General features: G+C 45.0%; 1 protein-coding gene across 4 annotated transcripts in view; it reads right to left on the bottom strand.

Annotated features, from left to right (window-relative positions):
- Positions 1-19,237, bottom strand: part of Acer2 (alkaline ceramidase 2) — a 50,800-nt gene that overhangs the window by 18,361 nt on the left and 13,202 nt on the right. For all 4 annotated transcript variants that reach the window (XR_010066399.1, XR_010066400.1, XM_039109889.2 and 1 more), the window contains 2 exon segments: positions 18,737-18,878; positions 9,754-9,891 (listed from right to left, as the gene is read on the bottom strand). Coding sequence is in view for 2 of the 4 variants with exons in the window: in XM_039109889.2 (XP_038965817.1) it covers positions 9,754-9,891; positions 18,737-18,878 (280 nt within the window). In the remaining 2 variants the exon portion in view is untranslated.

Raw genomic sequence — 19,237 nt, 5'->3', positions numbered from 1 at the left:
CTCCTAGAGACCTGGTGACAATAGGACACCTCACCACTAGCTGCCCAGAGGTAACACATTATTGCCCGTCACATGTCCTCTTGCACAAGTACATATGCCAAGGCCCTGATTAAAAGCCATGTTTTCCCTTTCCCCATCCCTCCTTCCTTCTTCCCCCTCCCTTCCCCCACCTCCCCTGGCAGCCTCTGTACCTCTTCCTCTTAATAAACCTCCTACATGAGATCTGATGCTCAGTGTGACTTTGTCTAACTCACCACCCAGTTCCATCAGTAATAGTGGCACGAGGAATATGGAGTAACCACCCAGTATCTGACCCACCCCCTGAGATGGAGCCCACAGCCAACACTGCTTAGATAGCCAAGAACCTGAGACTACATTGCCCAAGGACCTAGGGGAAAACCAAATACTACTTTTCTGCTAAAGGAACGAAGCAATAAAATGACTCCTAGCTGCTATACTCATAGACTCCATGCCCTGCTTAGCCATCATCAGAGAAGCTTCCTCATGCAGCAAGGCAAAGACTCCCAGGTACAAGACCCACAGGCAGACGACAGGCAGAGATTGGGAGACCCTGGAACACTCAGCCCTAAGAAGGATGTCTCTATCCAATCTCTCCCCTCAGGGTGCAGGGAACTAACTCTGGAAGAGGAGACAGAAAGTATGAGGGCCAGAACACGACCAGAGCACATCTGAGCTCACAGAGGCTGTGGCAGCAGCATGGACAGGGCCCACCCCAGAGGCTGTGGCAGCATGGACAGGGCCCACCCCAGAGGCTGTGGCAGCATGGACAGGGCCCACCCCAGAGGCTGTGGCAGCATGGACAGGGCCCACCCCAGAGGCTGTGGCAGCAGCATGTACAGGGCCCACCCCAGAGGCTGCCCCAGAGGCTGTGGCAGCAGCATATACAGGGCCCACCCCAGAGGCTGTGGCAGCACATACAGGACCCACCCCAGAGGCTGTGGCAGCACATACAGGACCCACCCCAGAGGCTGTGGCAGCACATACAGGACCCACCCCAGAGGCTGTGGCAGCACATACAGGGCCCACCCCAGAGGCTGTGGCAGCAGCATGTACAGGGCCCACCCCAGACGGGGTCCTAGAGCTGAAGTAAGCACACACCCCCATCCCTAACCCAAAAGCTATCTCCAACTGATAGCCACTTCCATTGAGTTGTATTGAGGTTTTGGCTTGTAGCTTTGTTGTTGTTGTTGATGTTGTTGTTGCTGTTGCTGTTGCTTGTTTGAGAAAGAACTTAAAGTTAGGTGGGTGGGGGTGAGGAGAGGATCTGGAAACATTGAGAAGGAAAAGAACATGATCAAAACAATAAACTTAAATTTAAAAATAGTTTTAAAGATAAGAAAAAACTAAAAAAGAAAGAAAAGAAAAATTAGTCTTTCTCCAAGGGAGTCTCACTGGGGGACACAAACTACTCTTAAGGGGGAGTCCCATGCCCAGCCATAGATCCCAATACAAAACAAACCCAAACACATCTTTGCAGGTCCTTTGTCCATAGTGCTAAGTTGGGGCATTTCTTCCTTACAGATCCTTTGTATACGCCATATAGCATCCAGCTTGGGGCTTACATGGTAGTCCCGTGAGAACATGTGTGAGTCTCTGCATCTCTGAATTTCTTGTGCCTTTTCTTTGGCTCTTTTTCTTGTTTGGCTGTTTTGTCATATTCCAATTTCTTTGTTTTTCACTTATCTTATTGGTTTTTAAATTTTATATATTTTATATTTTTTTAAATTTTATGTACTGGGGTTGGGGATTTAGCTCAGTGGTAGAGCGCTTGCCTAGGAAGCGCAAGGCCCTGGGTTCGGTCCCCAGCTCCGAAAAACAGAACCAAAAGAAAAAAAATTTATGTACTAAAATAACATTCCTTAGATATCTGTTTTATAACAAGAAACAGAAAGGACATGGATCTGACTGGGAGGGGACCTGGGAGGAGCGAAGGGAGGGGAAACTAATCAGAATATACGGTAGAAAACAACTGTCTATTTTCAATAAGGAAAAAGATAAGTTGCTGCTGTGTGGTGTTTTATCACAGCAACAGAAAGATAATACAGAGCCCTTTCCGGAGCACAATTTTTTAATAATTCAAAAAGCCATCACCTCCAAAGACCCTTCCTCCTTCTGGGAGGAGGGGATGGACGGTTAGATTTTGGGTTTTGGTTTTTCAAGACACGGTTTCTCTGTGTATCTATGGCTATCCTAGAACTCTCTCTATAGACCAGGCTGGCCTCAAACTCTCTGAGCTCTGTAGGCACAATGTTACTGTGAGCTGTGTAAAGTTTATCCTTGTGTTATTCAAACGCTGGTTTCCCTGCCCTTACAACTTGTTTCAATCTCGATTAACACTTATGTTAAGAATCACTTTTCTAATTTGTGTAAACAATCCTCATCATTTATTCTCTGCCTTCTCAATAAAAGCTGGAAAAGCCAATGATCAGGCAATAGAGAGAATAGGGCGGGACTTGGTCAGCCAGGGGAGGAGGCGGAGGAAGAGAGAAGTCTCCATGGGGAAGGGGTCTGGAGAGACATCAAGGCAGAGCACACCTGATGCCCAGTGGGCCAGAACAATACAACAATGCAAATATCTCAGGGATTTTGGCTGGGAAGTAGCCAGATTGGATCATAGGATTAGAATAGAATTATAATCCTAGTTATTTTACTGTAAGTTGAATATAAATCTTGGTCTTTCTGTGTCTTTACTGGGGAACTAGCTAGGATTTTTTTTTAATTAAAGCTGCTGCATTAGCTACAGATTACATTTATATTAAAATTACCATTACAGAGATCCTCCTGCCTCTGCCTCCTGAGTGCTGGGATCAAAGGTGTGTGCTACCTGACCCATTCCTCCTCTAATGTAACCTGTCACATCTTCTATTTGCTGTTCTCCCATTGACACTTAAGCTGTTCTCCAGTGTCCTCAGCACTAGAACAGCACTGGGCGTAGTTTCATTCGCTGAATGAAAATAAGCATTCTTAACCCACATTGAAGAATGTTCTCCTGAAACAAGTCCTACGTGTAGTGGGTTGGCCTGGGGCTGCTTGTGTTCTGATGCTAATATTGGGCCCCCAAAACTTGGAGAAGTCCTAAGTGACCCTGCCCCCAAGTTATTTCTGATTGGTAAATAAAGATGACATATAGGTGAGCTTTAGGATTCCCGGGCTTAGGGTCGGAGAACCATAAGAAGAAAGAAGAAGGTGCAGGAGGAGGAAGGGGAAGCTGCCTGCCATGGGTTAGAAGTCAAGAAAGCATGGCCCCAAGGGGTGGCCAACTGGAGTTAAGAGCAGCCCAGATGAAACACAGTAAGTAATAACTCAAGGTTACGGATAGAAAGTGGATTCTAATAACATAGAGGGTAGGTATCTGCCCAGCTCTTATGCCATTTAAGGTTTATTGTAAATATGAAGGTCGTGTGTGTCTTTTATCCAGAAACTAAATGGCAAAGGCTGGGTAGAACCCCGAGATGGGATTAAATAATTTCCACAACACTACTGGTTGCCCAAAACCTGCAACAGTTTTTGCCTTGATACAGAACTGGTCCTAGAGTGGAGGACGGCATCCATGCCTGGGGAAAATTCCCGTGAACCCACTGACAGCTGGGAGCTAAACAGGTTCAAACCTCTCTTCCGGGACCGTTTTCCTCAGTAGACTGCTCCTGAGTCAGTTATGGTCTTGCAGGGGCCTACTCATCCAAGGAAAGGCTTAGCTCATATATTTACTGAGCAAACGGACAGACGTCAAAGGCCCAGCGTGCTTTGAACATTCCCACTGCCTTGTAGAAACATAAGCAAAAGAGTAAAATGGAGTGACAGCAGGCTCTGCTTAAAAACAAAACACCAAAAATGTTCTCTTACAGGAAGGTTGAAGGCCACTTTGAAAAGTCCTTCTGAAAGAACAAATAGAGGTCCAAGACACATAAAAACCAGTAACTTCATCTGACCCTGTTTGCTCCCTTTTGTGGTAACAAAAACATCAGGACCAAAATCAGTTTGGGGAGGGAAGGGTTATCGAACCTTATAACCCAGGTCACAAGCTACCATAGAGGGAAACCAAGGCAGGAAGTCAAAGCAAACCTCTGGAGGCAGAAACTAAACAGAGACTGTAGAGGAAGCTTGTTTTTTATGGCTTGTCCCTTCCTAGGACTGGCACTGCTCAAAGTAGGCTGGGCCCTCCCGTGTCAATCAATCAAGAAAATGGCCCCAGAGACTTGCCTACAGGCCAATGTGATGGAAGCATTTTCCACGGGTTTCCGTCTTCTCCCATGATTCCAGTTGGTGTCAACTTGACAAAAAAACGTACTAACAAACCATCACTGTAACAAGATACCTGAAACAAGTGACTGAAAAGAGAAAGAGGAATACTGACTCATGGTTTAAGAGGTTTCAGGCCATGGCCACCTGACCTTGGCTCGTCAGGGCAGGGAGAATGAGGCCAGGCAAAGCTGCTTACTTCATGATTGCCAAGAAGCAAAGAGAGAACAGATAGAGTCCCAAAATACACGGTGGCTCACAATGGTCTATAACTCCAGTTCCAGGGGATCTAACACCTTCTTCTGGTCTCTGGTCTCTGAAGGCATCAGGCTTGTAAGTACATGCATGTGGCACACAGGCATACATGCAGGCAAAATACAGAGAGAGGGAAAGAGAGACAGAGACAGAGAGACAGAGACAGACAGAGACAGAGAGAAAGTGACAGAGACAGAGAAAGAGCGTGTGCATAAGGCAGGTGTGGTAGTACAAGCTTTTTTTTTTTTTGGTTCTGTTTTTCGGAGCTGGGGACCAAACCCAGGGCCTTGCGCTTCCTAGGCAAGCGCTCTACCACTGAGCTAAGTCCCCAACCCCGTAGTACAAGCTTTTAATCCCAGCACTTGGAAGGCAGAGGCAGATTGATTGTTATAAGTTCAAGGCCAGCCTGCTCTAAATAGTAAGTTCTAGTAAGCCAGAGCTACCTACTGAGACCCTATCAAAACAGAACAAAAACCACTCTAGTCCTGTGAGTAAACCAAGGCTCTCAAAGAGTGTCTAGCCTGAGCCCACCCTCTCCTCCTCAGGCCTGGATTCCAATACTTCCTGAACCGAACCCTCTGAATGGCTATCTGTTCATATTGCGTCCTCTCGGTGAACAATGTGGTTCTTCTTCACAGCAACTCTGCAAGCTGAAACAGTGTATTATTTGTGCGAGCATTTTTCGCTTCATGTCTGGAGGTGAATGGCAGTTAAGAACTATACCTGTCCACCAATGCCTACTACCTAACCTGTCCCAGAGCAGGGGATCAATGATTCTTGCTGATGAATCAATAAATAGAGCACAGGCAATTTCAGCTGGACTCCAGTGGTTTGGATAGACGTGCATTGTGTTTGTTCAATGTTGTTTGTTTCTGTTGCTGTTGAAATACGTCATGCAGTCCAAGCTGGCTTCAAAGCCAGTGTGTAGCCTCCCATTCTTACCTCCCAAGTACTCACAGGTAATCTCAAAGATTAAAGACTAGGCTATATAATAAAGTGTGACCAAGGGTCAGGAGAAGGAAGAAACTGGAAGGAAGGAAGGCAGGAAGAATAAGGAAGGGAATCTTAAAAAGGGGGTTGGGGGATAAGTCAGATGTGGTGATGTAAGCCTTTGATCCCAGCACTTAGGAGACAGAGGCAGTACCTCTGAGTTCAAGTCTGCCCTGGTCTACAAAACCAGTTCTAGGACAGCCAGGACTACATCATTACTTTTATAAAAAGTTTCCTTGAACGCCCAATCCAATTAAATTTAGAAATTTTGGCTGAAGGAACACAGAGCAATATGGCTGAGACGTAGTGGGAGGAGTGTCAGGGAAACCAGAGTGCCAGTCGGGGTCACTGGGGGTTGGCAGAGCTGAGGGAAGTCAGTGGAGAGCCAGGAGCCCAGGGCAGTGCCTGTGTCTCCCTCTGTGCATCCCTGAGGATACAGGTCCTACTCAGGATGCTTGCTTGGGTCAGCTCAGGACTGCCCAGAACCTGGCTCCATGGAGTTCCAGTCTCATTGTCAGGGCTCTCATCAGAACATCAATGTGAGGTCAAGTTTCAGAAGGAAACAAGCAGTGTACAACTGATTTATGCAACAAGGACCAGACTTCCTTATTACAAACCCCTGAGAGTAGCACCCACTATTTCTTCTCTTACCGAACCTTTATTGGTTGGGGGTGGGAGTGCTTTGTTTTGCATTTGAAACAGAGCCTCACTCTGTAGCCCTGCTGGTTGTCCTGAAATTCCCTATACAGACCAAGCTGACCTTGAACTCACAAAGATTTTCCTGTCTTTGCCTCCTTGGTGTTGGGATTAAAGGCATGTACTATCATACCCAGCCCCCTTGATTGTATTCTTAAGGTATTTTTAAGAATAAAATAGCCATCTGGCCTCAGTGGGAGAGGATGTACCTAGTCCTGCAGTGACTTGAGGTGCCAGGGTGGGTTGATACCCAGAGGGGACCTCCCCTTCTCAGAGATGAAGGGGGCGAGGTGGGGTGTGGGGCAAGCCATCTGAAAGGGGGCCTGGGAGGAAAGATGAGAGCTGCAATCAGGATGTAAAGTGAATAAATTAATTAGTTAATGGGGAAAATGAACAAAATAATCATTCTTAGAATCAGAATGATTCTAAGATATGTTTTAGAATATCATTTAAAAATGTTCAGGTGTGGGGGCTCAGCAGTTAAGAGCATTGACTGCTCTTGCAGAGGTCCTGAGTTCAATTCCCAGCAACCACATGGTGGCTCACAACCATCTCTAATAGGATCCGATGTCCTCTCCCGGTGTTATCTGAAGATAGCTAGCTACAGTACAGTGTGCTCACATACATTAAATAAATAAACAAACAAATAAATCTTTTAAAAAACATTTAGGTGTATCTACTTTATGAGTATGAGCATTTTGCCTACGTGTATATATGTGCACCTGTGCATGCCTCAGTGAGCAAAGACTCCTGAAGACATGTGGGGGATCAAAACACAGCCCTCTGTCAGAGCTGAGCCTCTCCAGCCGCCAGGAAATGTTGAGGGTTTTTGTTTGTTTGTCTTTAGAGATTTGTTTATTTATGTAAGTACACTGTTACTCCTCAGATGCACCAGAAGAGGGCATCAGATCCCGTTATAGATGGTGGTGAACCACCATGTGGTTGCTGGGATTTGAACACAGGACCTCTGCAAGAGCAGTCAGTGCTCTTAACCACTGAGCCATCTCACCAGTCTGGGAAAACTTGTTGTTTTTAAAGTATTTTAAATGCAAGAGAGTCTCTTAGCAACGTGATTTAAATATCCCCAAGTTCAGCACATCAGGTCATGACCCTGAATCAGAATAAACTTTCGTTTTCTCCTGGTGAGAGAAGATTCAGAACTGACACTGAAACTCTAAAGGCCAGACATGCTTCAGGAAGGAAGGCTAGAGACAAGCAGAGCGATAAAACACACTCCTTCCTCTTTGTCCCCTAGGCAGAGCCAGGCACAATGAGACAGGCTGGCTTGGCATGACATCATGCCATGTGAAAACAAACAGGGAAGATACTGGAAGGAAGGCACAGAGTGCCAAGGGCGTCCTTTTTCTGGGAACCTTTCCTTTCCTTTTCCTTACTGGGATTTGGGCGATAACTGAGTTACAGCAGGGAACAGAAAGACCTGAGCCCTGTCCACACAGTGTCCCTCTGTCCCTCCGTGTCAGCAGAAGTCAAACCACACAAATTACTTTCTAATCATGGTGGCAGTGAGTGCTGTAAAGAAGGGCGATAGGACCATATCTAAATGACTGAGACCCAAGCTAGAGGACCAGCAACAGTTAATCACACGGAGAATCAGAAAGGGGAAAGTGTGAGCACAGGCCTGGAGCCAGAGGGAGTTGGGTTCAAGTGAAGACACAGAAGTCAGAATGGTGGAAAACAGACAGAAGGGGGCGCTTCCTCCCTCTCTCTCTCTCTCTCTCTCTCTCTCTCTCTCTCTCTTTCTCTCTCTCTCTCTGATGGAGGAGTGGGGGAGGGGGCTGAACAACCACAACACGTTCAACTTATGGGGGCAGCAGAGATGTGTGTGTGAAAGACTTTGAATTTATGGGACTTGTCATGCAAACAAGGAGAACAATGGCTGAGACCAGAGAAGATGTTCTGGGAGAGATTGCTTCTGACTCGGACATCTGGACTTAGCACACCTGGAAACACTCCAGAGAAAACTAGGGATAAAAAAGACAGGTGAGGAATCTGGCTTTGTCAACCTGAACTCTCAATGCCTAAGACTGCTATAGGAGTCAAGTAAGCAGCTAAGTAGATTAGGTACTAGAGATAAGAAAGACGGCATAAACCCGGTGCGGTGGCAAACACCTTCAATCCCAGGAGGCAGAGGAAGGCCTACAGAGCAAGTTCCAGGACACACGATGGCTCGCAACCAACTTTAACTCCAGTTCCAAGGAATCTGATACCTTCTTCTGGTCTCCTAAGTATCGGCATGCGAATGGTATATAGACATACATCCAGACAAAGCACCCATACACATAAAATATTGTTTTGGGTTTTTTTTTATTTTTAAAAAGTCACTCATGGGCACCCATTTCACACTTCTAATCCCAGCCCTAAGGAAGAGTGGGAAGGTCAGTGTGAGTGAGCCTGGCCAGCCTCAGCGACACAGCACGAACAGATTTCAAAAAGTTGAGACATCCAGTGTTCATAGTCAGAGAAGTATGAATTCAAATACACTTTTAAAGTAATCACAACGGAAACAAAGCTTTCGGTTTTGCACAGTGACAGCAGTGATTATATGTATTTTGTAGCTAGAAGATACACACACACAACCTAAAAGAAAATATTTGAGGATTTTTTTTTCATTTTTATTTTGTGTGTGTGAATTTTGCTTGAATGTATGTGTTGTGTGCCTGCCTGGTACTTGCTGAGGTCAGAAGAGGGTGATGGATACTTGAGAGCCATCATTCAGATGCTGGGAACAAGACCAAGTACCCCTGGAAGGGCAACAAGTGCTCTTAACCTCAGAGCCGTATCTCCAGGTCCCACAAAATGTTTCTGGAAGGCTAGAGAGATGCTTTATAGGTGAAGAACACTTACTGCTCTTCTAGAGGACCCAGATCTGGTCTGAGCACACATGTGAGGCGGCTTACAACTCCAGTCCAGAGGATCACACTACTCTTCTGATTTCTGTGGACTCCTACATGCTCATGGTGTGATACGGTCAGGCACATACATATACACACGAAATAAAATATACAGATTTAAAAATATATTTTAGGGGCTGGAGAGATGGCTCAGCGGTTAAGAGCACTGACTGTTCTTCCAGAGGTCCTGAGTTCAAATCCCAGCAACCACATGGTGGCTCACAACCATCTGCAATGAGATTTGATGCCCTCTTCTGGTGTATCTGAAGACAGTGACAATGTACTCATATACACAAAACAAATAAATCTTTAAAAAAATATATATTTTAGGGGGATGAGGAGATGGGATGGGGGATCCGGAGGGGAAACCAGGTAAGGGGATAACATTTGAAATGTAAATAAAAATAACCAATAAAAAGAATTTTAAAAATACAAAAATTGGGGTTGGGGATTTAGCTCAGTGGTAGAGCGCTTGCCTAGCGCTCGGTCCCCAGCTCCGAAAAAAAAAAAAAGAAAAAAAATACAAAAATCAATCTTTTTTAAAAATGTATTTCCGCAGATGAACCTGAAGCCTCCATCTACAGCTTCCCAGAAGAAAATGGTTACCCGGGCAACAAAAGACAGGAAGAATGGTACCCACCTCTTCAGCTCTGCAATGAGCAGCGCAGTGCACGGAACCCCCAGAATCATCAGAGAGATATTGTTGATAGCAGGCTTGACAAACGCCAGGCATGTTGTAACTGCAGACAGGACACACACCACTGCCTTGAACCTGCCCCTAGTCGGTGGAAGTAAAGAAAATCCATTAACAAAGGCAATCATGCTTGTTAGTTTAACATGCTCACCCAACCTCATGTTGAGGATTCGAACCCAAGGCCTAGAGCGCGCTCCCATTGCTTGTCACTATCGGTGAGGTGCAGCCAGCACTATTTGTACAAACTGAGGAGAACCTCAACACCAATGGTTCCCAACCTTCCCAATGCTTCAACCCTTTAATACAGTTCCTCACGGTGTGGTGACGCCTGACCATAAAATTATTTCGTTGCTACTCTATAACTGTAAGTTTGCTACTGTAATGAATCATAATATAAATATATCTGATATGCAGGGTATCGGATATGTGACTGGGTCATGACTTTTAGGTTGAGAACCACTGTTCTACACTAAGTACTATTCGGTCACAGAAGAGCCAGATCTAAAAGCCATCCTCTCTGCTTCTAGGAGCTGACTGCTGGGAAATCAAAGACTTTGAAAACATTTAGCTGGGAAAATGGTTAAGCCACAATCAACCTAAGTCTCTAGGGAGGCAATGATTTCCCTGCTCTTGTCTTTCTGTGTTTTATCAGATCTTGTGCAGGATTTGATAACCCCTTTCTGTATAAACCAGACACAGTAGCATAGGACTATAATCCCAGAACTTGGAAAGTAAAGGCAGGAGGACCAGGAGATCAAGACCAGCCTCAACTACTTAACATCTGTCTCGAAATAAAAATTTGTTTTTCTGGAAAGGCCCTGAGGCAGTTTAGGTTTTGCAGACCCTAAATTCTTTGCTGCAGCTACTCAACTCTGCCTTTATAAAGATAAGTTCAGGAATGTGCATGCCTATGTGCTCATAAAACGTCACAGAATCCATTTAGCACCAAGTAGTTCTGCCAGATCAATATGTATGGCTTTTATGACACACAAGAGACCAATAATAAAGAATAAACATTACTACTTTAAAAGAAAAAAATTCCTGTGTGCCCAGCCTGCACAACTAAAGTTTTTGTGAAAAAAAAAATCAAATAAGATATTTCCTGGCAACATGTAGGTTTAGCATGAACTGGAAGTTTGTCTTGACAAGATTTTAACTTGATAGATGATTGGCACTCTCCTCACAGCCTTCGGGGGAGTGGAGCCAGCCAGAAGCAGCGACGTGATCCTGAGCACACTTCTTCCTCTCTCCAGGGACCCTGTTTCCTGATCTATAGAGCAAAAAGGCCCTGGCCTAGCCACTCTCAGAGGCCTTATCCAGGGCTTAAATTAAGGAGCACATGATTTTCCTGTACTTTCTGTTATTTGTCACTAGCAGAATTTGTTTTGGCCAAGAGCCCCGGAACAGGTCACAGTTGGGAAAGGGATTGGAATGAAGTTCTATTATAAAGAACTCAAAGAGCATTGACCCTTCCAAATACAGATTTATCTTCGAAAGAGGAAAGACATTTATCATCAAGGCACAGGAAATCATTGATCAAGCTGCCAACCTTCTGACTGGAATGAGCAGGCTTTGTAGCCCTGAACCAGAGGGGAATGGCTGTATGTGAAAGGAAGCCAGCAGCAAATGACCAGGAGATTCTTTTCAGCTACCGGAAGCAAGGCTGCCTGTCCAGCCTTAGGACAACCCGACCAGCACCAGACACATGGCCTCTGGGGCAACTCTCCCTGCAAGCTCTTGACGCACCAAGGCTAGCTAGTAGGGTATTTTGCTGGTCCCTTTCTGATCCCTCTCCTCTTTTCTCTTTGTCACAGCACAAGCCCATGTGTTTCCCTAGCCTCTCACCATACAGCATGCCTGTATGTTGCTTTTCCCTTTGCACTTCATCGTAAGTGCTTCTTTACTAGGAAATATTATTCTCTCTCTCTCTCTCTCTCTCTCTCTCTCTCTCTCTCTCTCTCACACACACACACACACACACACACACACACACACACACCACACACACATATACACACACACCACACACACACACACCCTTCATAGAGATAAAGCTGACTTAGTATAGTGCTTCCCTAGCATGCACAAAGCCCCAGGGTCTGTCCCTTACACCTCAAAACCTGGGTGTGGCTGTGCACATTTGTGATCCTAGTACATGAAAGGAAGAGGCAGGAGGATTAGAGAGCCAAAGTCAGCCTCAGCTAGCAAGCTTGCAGTCAGCCTGGGACACATGAAACCTTAGTTCAAAAAGAAAGAAAAGATGGATGGATGGATGGATGGATGGATGGATGGATGGATGGATGGAGGAAGGAGGAAGAAAGATAGAAAAAGAAGGAAAGGGGAGAGAGGAAGGGGAGGGGAGAGGAGGGGAGAAAATAAAATTTCTAGGTATAGCACCTTGCATACGCAGTGGAATGGAAGCTTCAAGCACAGGTTGCAAAGAAGAATACAGTAATTAAAAGCATAGATATTTCAGATGGACAGGCAGACTCACAAATCCACTGTCCAATGGCTGTAAGACCTTCATAAGAAGCTTAACTCTTCTAGACATCCCCACTAGAACTGAACCACTAATGCCTGGGACACTCTTGAGAGCACTTAATACAGAGTCCCAGGAGCCAGTAAGAAAAAAAGACTATGTTAATAACATCACTATTGTTTAGCAATAGTCTGAGCATTTCAGAGGCTGAGGCAGGAGGATTGCTTTGAGTTGAGGCTAACTCCACTCAGAGTGCGACTATGTCTCAAAATGAAATAGAGCAAAGCAAATAAGACAGAAAAGAAAACGTTATTGCTGATCATATCTTCTGAGGGAGAGCAGGCTGGACAGCCACTGCAATTCCCCCAAGGCATACTCCTGCCAAACAGTACAAAGGCTCATGCTTTAGGAGGCAGGCGCAGACACCTCCCAACACTGGGTCCAGAGGGAGTGGAGGAATGTGCTGGACAGCGAGGACATCCTGTGCACGCATACAATTTTGCAACCAGTCGAAGTAAACAGAGGTCACACGGCCAGCAGAAAGCCAGCCAGCCCAGCATACTCGAGCAAGAGTCACCAGAGGCCTTCGGTATTAGAGTTATTTCCAGGATTGAGAGGGCCCTGACGGTATGGGTGATGACAGGTGGTCCCTACAGCCCAGAGTCCCGTGTGAGAGCTCACAGTGACTGAATTCTTAGTACCCCCTCCTTCAACACAAATCCAGAAATCCAACTTCCTGGCCATTAATAATAAAGAAGCTGCAACTGTTACCATTTTTAAAAGGAGGTTTAGGGGGTTGGGGATATAGCTCAGTGGTAGAGCGCTTGCCTAGAAAGTGCAAGGCCCTGGGTTCGGTCCTCAGCTGGGGGTGGGGGGGTGCAGTTAACTGATCCTGTTTTTTTTCTTTTATATTTAGTACTTGATGTCACCTTTATTCCTGTAAAGTGAGACAGAGTTTATGAATGATAAAACCATATCTGTAAATTCTGAGATGTCCCTTTAGATGGTTGGGTCTCAGTAGTTTCAACCACCAGAAAGCAAACAGCTACTTAAAGCAGCCAGCCCTTGCTAGCTATGGTGCTCCAGCATCTGGCCCGGGAAGGGCCTCAGGGAGCTCGTCCAGGGAGCACCAAGGGCCAGACAGTTTAAGCTTCTAGCCTTCCATGTGCTCAGACAGGCAGGGCCTAGCCTGCTCCCTGGCCACTTAAGATACTAAAATGAAGTGGACTCCAAAATGAAGGCTGGCTGTAGGTTCTGCAAGAATGAATCATATCAGTACATGTGAGGGTTATGGGGAAGCATATTCCATTAGCCTATAGTAACCACCACCACCCCTGTTTGCTTACTTTGTCTGAAAATAAAAATCTAAAACTGTGAGTAGTTGAGTGTATATTCTGAAGAGTCCTAGGATTTCTAAGTAAAATGAGACTGAGTCTTTTCCTAACTTATCATATTGGTATAATGAACATTAACTTTCTATAGTGTTATCTTTTATTCTGTTTAGTTTTTGTCAAATAGACTCATCTGAGAAGAGGGAACCTTAGCTGAGAAGGTAAACCCATCCAATTGGTCGGTAGCCATCTTTGGAAGCATTTTCTTTTTTTTTTTTTTTTTTTGGTTCTTTTTTTTCGGAGCTGGGGACCGAACCCAGGGCCTTGTGCTTCCTAGGTAAGCGCTCTACCACTGAGCTAAATCCCCAGCCCCGGAAGCATTTTCTTGATTAATGATTGATGGGATGCTGGGCAGGGGCTGCTGGGAGGTCTAAGTTAGGTAGTTTGCTGTGAACCTGGGGAGCAGGCCAGTAAGCAGCATTTCACCACAGTCTCTGTTCAGCCTGGAGTTCCTGCTCTGACTTCCTTTCATGATAGAATACAAGCATAACAGGGGGGAGGGGGGAGCCTGTCCCCAAGTTGCTTTTAGTTATGGTGTTTATCACAACACCAGAAACCTAATTAGGGCATCTTGTAAATGTATGCCCAGATTTCTGTTTTGTAGAAGCTTCTAGCACTTACTAAGTCCTCATTCTCTGAGAAGCAAGATTCTATATATACCTTTTAATTTCACCTTCTCTTCAAAAACAATTATTTTTTGTAGTGCTAGAACTTGAACTCAAAGCATTAGGCATGCTACAAAAGGGCTCTGTAATGAACTATACTCACACTCAGCTCTCATTTTTCTCTGATCTCCTTAGATAGGTGTGTGTGTGTGTGTGTGTGTGTGTGTGTGTGTGTGCTCTCCACACACACATGAGTTCTTGCACAAATGTGCCTGTGCCTTGGTTTGTGTATGAACTGTATATCTTCTTGTCTCCAGTGCCGGGATTACTGATAAAAATTCTCAAGGCTGGCCTGCTGCAGAACAGTCATCCTAAGAAGCCTCCATGAATGGCTGACATTCTTGCCTCCAGTCACTGGGAGGCTGAAGACGGGCAGATAAGGATGAGCCTCTTGCTTGCTCTCCCTTGCTGTGTGTTCTTCAAGTTTTCCCTTGCTTTGTCCAAGGCAGAGCTGTTCCACTGTGTGCCACATGGAACCATGAGAGCCGAGGGACAGAACTCCTATGTTGCTCAGCGTGGTGCAAAGTGTGTGCCCCGGGGGCATTCACAGATCAGGAAATAGCAAGCCAGGTTGGTCATCCAGGTCCTAAACACCAACAGCAGGAAAACAGCCGCACAGTCAGGAGACAGGACATGTGGTTCTCAGCCTCCAGATGACCCTCTCCACACCCAGGCTCAGTGCTCACTCACATGTCACAAGCTCCCTAGGGTGATACTTCACAGGGCTGTGATGGACAGTCCCATGTAGGTCCCTCACACCGTTTTCATTGTTAAGTTAATAGGCTTCAATCACCAACATCAGTACCCCATATCCCTTTCTCCTGTTTAAACATTCCCCACTTCTACTCTGTGAAATGAAGAGAGAAAAATGGTACCTATAATTACTAGAATAAAAAAACTGCTTCATGGAATTTCAAACCAGGACTACAGGATGCCACAAATAGAGAAAACCCTAATTATCATTTCTTCAATTTCTCACTTGGATCCCAACCAAGATCTGAAAGAAGAGTTCGTAGGGAAAAGTGGTTCCTTGGTGCAGAAACTAACATGCACCAGAATGTGTAAGGGACTGCTGAAGTTCTGAGTGTGTGGATATTGACGATGTAAGCATTGTCAAGATAAGGACCACAATGCCTCAGACTCATAGGAATGGCAAAGCCTTCTCATGGTCTGTGTGTGGATATTGACAGTGTGTGCGGAAAAAATTCACAGAGGCTTCCTCCTCTCTATAATTATAGCCTGAGACTGATTCTGTGCAAGGACCTCCTGCCAAGATTAACTAAACCTGCCTCCTGCTTTAGCTGTATAAAATATTCCTGTCTTCTGCTTCAGCTGTATACAGTAACTCTGGCTCCTGCTTCAGATATATGCAGTAATCCTGCCAACTTCTTCAGCTGGATACAATAACCCTGCCTCCTGCTTCAGCTGTATAGAGTAACCATGACTTATCTATTCGGATGTATACAGTAACCCTGCCTCCTGCTTCAGATGTATACAGTAACTCTGGCTCCTGCTTAAGTTATACAGTAACTCTGCCTCCTACTTCAGCTGTATACAGTAACCTTGACTTATCTATTTACCTGTATAATAGTAACCCTGCCTCCTGTTTCAGCTGTATACAGTAATCTGACTCATCTATTCAGATGTAGACAGGAAAGGCACTCAATTTCCAAGTTGCTACTACTATTGGTGTACTCCATCAGACCCATGATCACTGGATCCCAACTTTTCTGTCTATCATTTCTTTACACCATTATTGCACCCATTAGGTCAACCCCTAAGCCTTGCAGAGTGCAACATCAGAGGTGACTGACTGATAGGCACCTCAGGAGCTGGTGGGTAAAACTAAAAGTCATCACCTACAAAACCACCTCGTGACCTTGCCTCATGCCCTTGATCCCTAACCCTGCACTTAGGTGGCTTCTCCTAAGATGAATCAAGTTTTAACCCCGTGGTTACCATAGTAACATGGACACATTTTAGAGCGTATTTCTGGGGTTGGGCATGTAGTTAAGTGACAGAGCATATGTAAGGACCAGAGTTCAATTCCCAGTAACAGACAGACAGACAGAGACAGAAAGAAGACAGGAAAGAAAGAAGAAATGAGGAGATCTTAGAGTATACTTTTCTCTTTTATTTAGAAGGCAAAATAAAGGTCTACCAATTTGCTTTCTCTTCTTTTTTATAAATAACATAGATCTCTTAAGGATAATTCTAAATCTAGATGATACTCAGAAATAATGCTATTCAAGTCCTATTTCGAAGGATAAAGATTAATTCACTTAAAGAGTATTTTCTCCCTATTCCAATTAAAGATTAATCTTTCATACTAAAATCAACAGTGCTCCTTGTATCTAAATTACATCAACTAGTTCAGATTAATGATAAGCATAGATATCTCTGGGCCTGGCACAGTGGTTCATGCCTTTCATTCCAGCCCTCAAGAAACTCTGTGGGTTCAAACTAGCCTGGTCTACAAAGTGAGTTCCAGGCCAGCCAAGACCCTGTCTGAGGGTCGGGGGTTGGGGGAGCTAATGGCAGCCAATGGTTGTTGTCACCAGAGTACCAAATGTTTGAACATATATGAAAACACAAATCAAGCAAGCCAGGCACAGTGGTACATGCTTGTAAGTCACACACATTAGGAGGGGGAGGCAGGAAGATTCTGCACAAGCGTCAGCTCAGCTACCTAATTAGTTCTAGTCTAGGCCAGGACTGCATGAGACCCTGACTCAAAACCAGGAGGGCTGGAGAGATGCTCAGTGGTCGGTCACGAGTGCATATTGCTCTTACAAAGGATCCAAATTCAGTACCCAGCACCCACATCAGGAAGTTCACAATGGAACTCTAGTTCCGGGGAAGCTGACATCTTCTTGACTCCACAAGCTGCATGCACACATGTACACTCCCACAGACAAACATACACGTTATTAAAAATAAAGTAAATCCTTTCTAAAAGGACAATATCTGTCTGCTCTTCCCGAGAACCCAGTTCTATTCCCAGCACTCATGTAGTACCTCACAGCCATCTGTGACTCCAGTTTCAGAGGACCAATGCCCTCTGCTGGCCTATGAGGGCAATGCATGCTCATGGTACACAGACATGCACATAGGCAAAACACCCGTACACATAAAGTAAAAATAAATACAACTTTAATTTTTTTAAATAAAAACAAATATCTGTTCATTTAATACATGTATATAAATCTCTACGTGATTGATCCTAAAAGTGGGATATCATACACACACTCAATTGTACCATGTGTTTTCTGTAGCCAGTATTTTCCACAAATATCCCTCCCATTCAGGATTCAAAAAAAAAAATCAAATTTTTTTCTATATTTACTTTATCTTTAATTACATGTTTGGATGTGTGTACATGTGTGCAGGTGCTCACGGAGGCCAGAGATGTTGGACCCCTAGGGATGGAGTTACAGGCAATTGTGAACAGCCTGATAGGGATTGATCTGCCCTGGACGACATGCTAGCAGGAAACCAAAGGACTTTGAAATACCATCTGACCATCTGTACTGGCTGGTTTTGTGTATCAACTTGACACAAGCTGGAGTTATCACAGAAAAAGGAGCCTCAGTTGTGGAAATGCCCTGAAATCCAGTTGTAAGGCATTTTCTCGATTAGCGATCGAGCGGGGAGGACCTAGCCCATTATGGGTGGTGCTGTCCCTGGGCTGGTGGTCTTGGGTTCTATAAGAGAGCAAGCTGAGCAAGCCAGGGGAAGCAAGCCAGTAAGGAACATCCCTCCATGGCCTCTGCATCAGCTCCTGCTTCCTGACTTGCTTGAGTTCCAGTCCTGACTTCCTTTGGTGATGAATGGCATCGTGAAAGTGTGAGCTGAATAAACCAAGCTGCTTCTTGGTCACCATGTTTGTGCAGGAATAGAAACCCTGACTAAGACACCACCCAAGGGCTGGAGAGATGGCTCAGTGGTTAAGAGCACCAATTGCTCTTCCAGAGGTCCTGAGTTCAAATCCCAGTAACCACATGGTGGCTCACGACCATCCGTAATGAGATCTGATGCCCTCTTCTGGTGTGTCTGAAGACAGCTACAATGTACTGATATATAACAAATAAATAAATCTTAAAAGAAAAAGAAAAGAAATACCATCCAAAAACTTCTCTTCCACTGGAAGTGTTTTCACACAAATCAGAGTTTTTGTCCCTACCATGATATAAGTTCCTTCTCCAAGCATTTCTTCTTTTATCTGTCAGCTCAGCAGTCTTGTCAGATTATTAAACTGGTAGACTGTATGAGGAGCTCGGCAGCAGCCAAGCTCAGTCAGGCAGTGACCTGCTTGATGAGTGCGTTACACTGGCAACTTGACAGTGTGTTACACTGATAGCCACATCTAGCAAACAGCTGTAGCAACAGCTTACCTGTCATTCCGAAAGATCTTTGGTAAATACCTCCTGGGAAACCACATGGCCAAAGCACACATCAGAACCCAAAGAATGGCAAGTTCATCAAGCATCTGGCCCAGGAAACTAAGAGTTGCATGGAAGTAGACAGATCCGATTCCTAGAAATAATCACAACCAAACAAGATTAATGCACAACAGACTCACTGCTTCACTTCTCTAGGAGCTATCGGAATCACCAGATCACTCTCAAGAAAGAAAAAAGAAATGAAGGAAGGCAGGAAGGCAGGCAGGCAGCAGGCAGACGGACTCACAGGATCCATGCAGACCTAGAGACTAAAAGAAGGGTTTCAAGTTGGGCTCAAACGTCAGCACCGTCACCACAGTAAGGATTCCACAGCAAAGCACACTCTGTTTCCATCCTCTGAACCTTCAAGATAACAAACAGGCAGTAAATAAAACTCGGCACTATCTCTCTGTTAAGAATTCCCAAACTGCTGGAGAGGAAATGGAAATCACA

Source organism: Rattus norvegicus, chromosome 5, assembly GCF_036323735.1.
Source record: "Rattus norvegicus strain BN/NHsdMcwi chromosome 5, GRCr8, whole genome shotgun sequence".
Classification (NCBI taxonomy): Eukaryota; Metazoa; Chordata; class Mammalia; order Rodentia; family Muridae; genus Rattus; species Rattus norvegicus.
The sequence above is the reverse complement of the archived record's forward strand: the minus strand, read 5'-3'. Positions and strand labels throughout refer to the sequence as shown.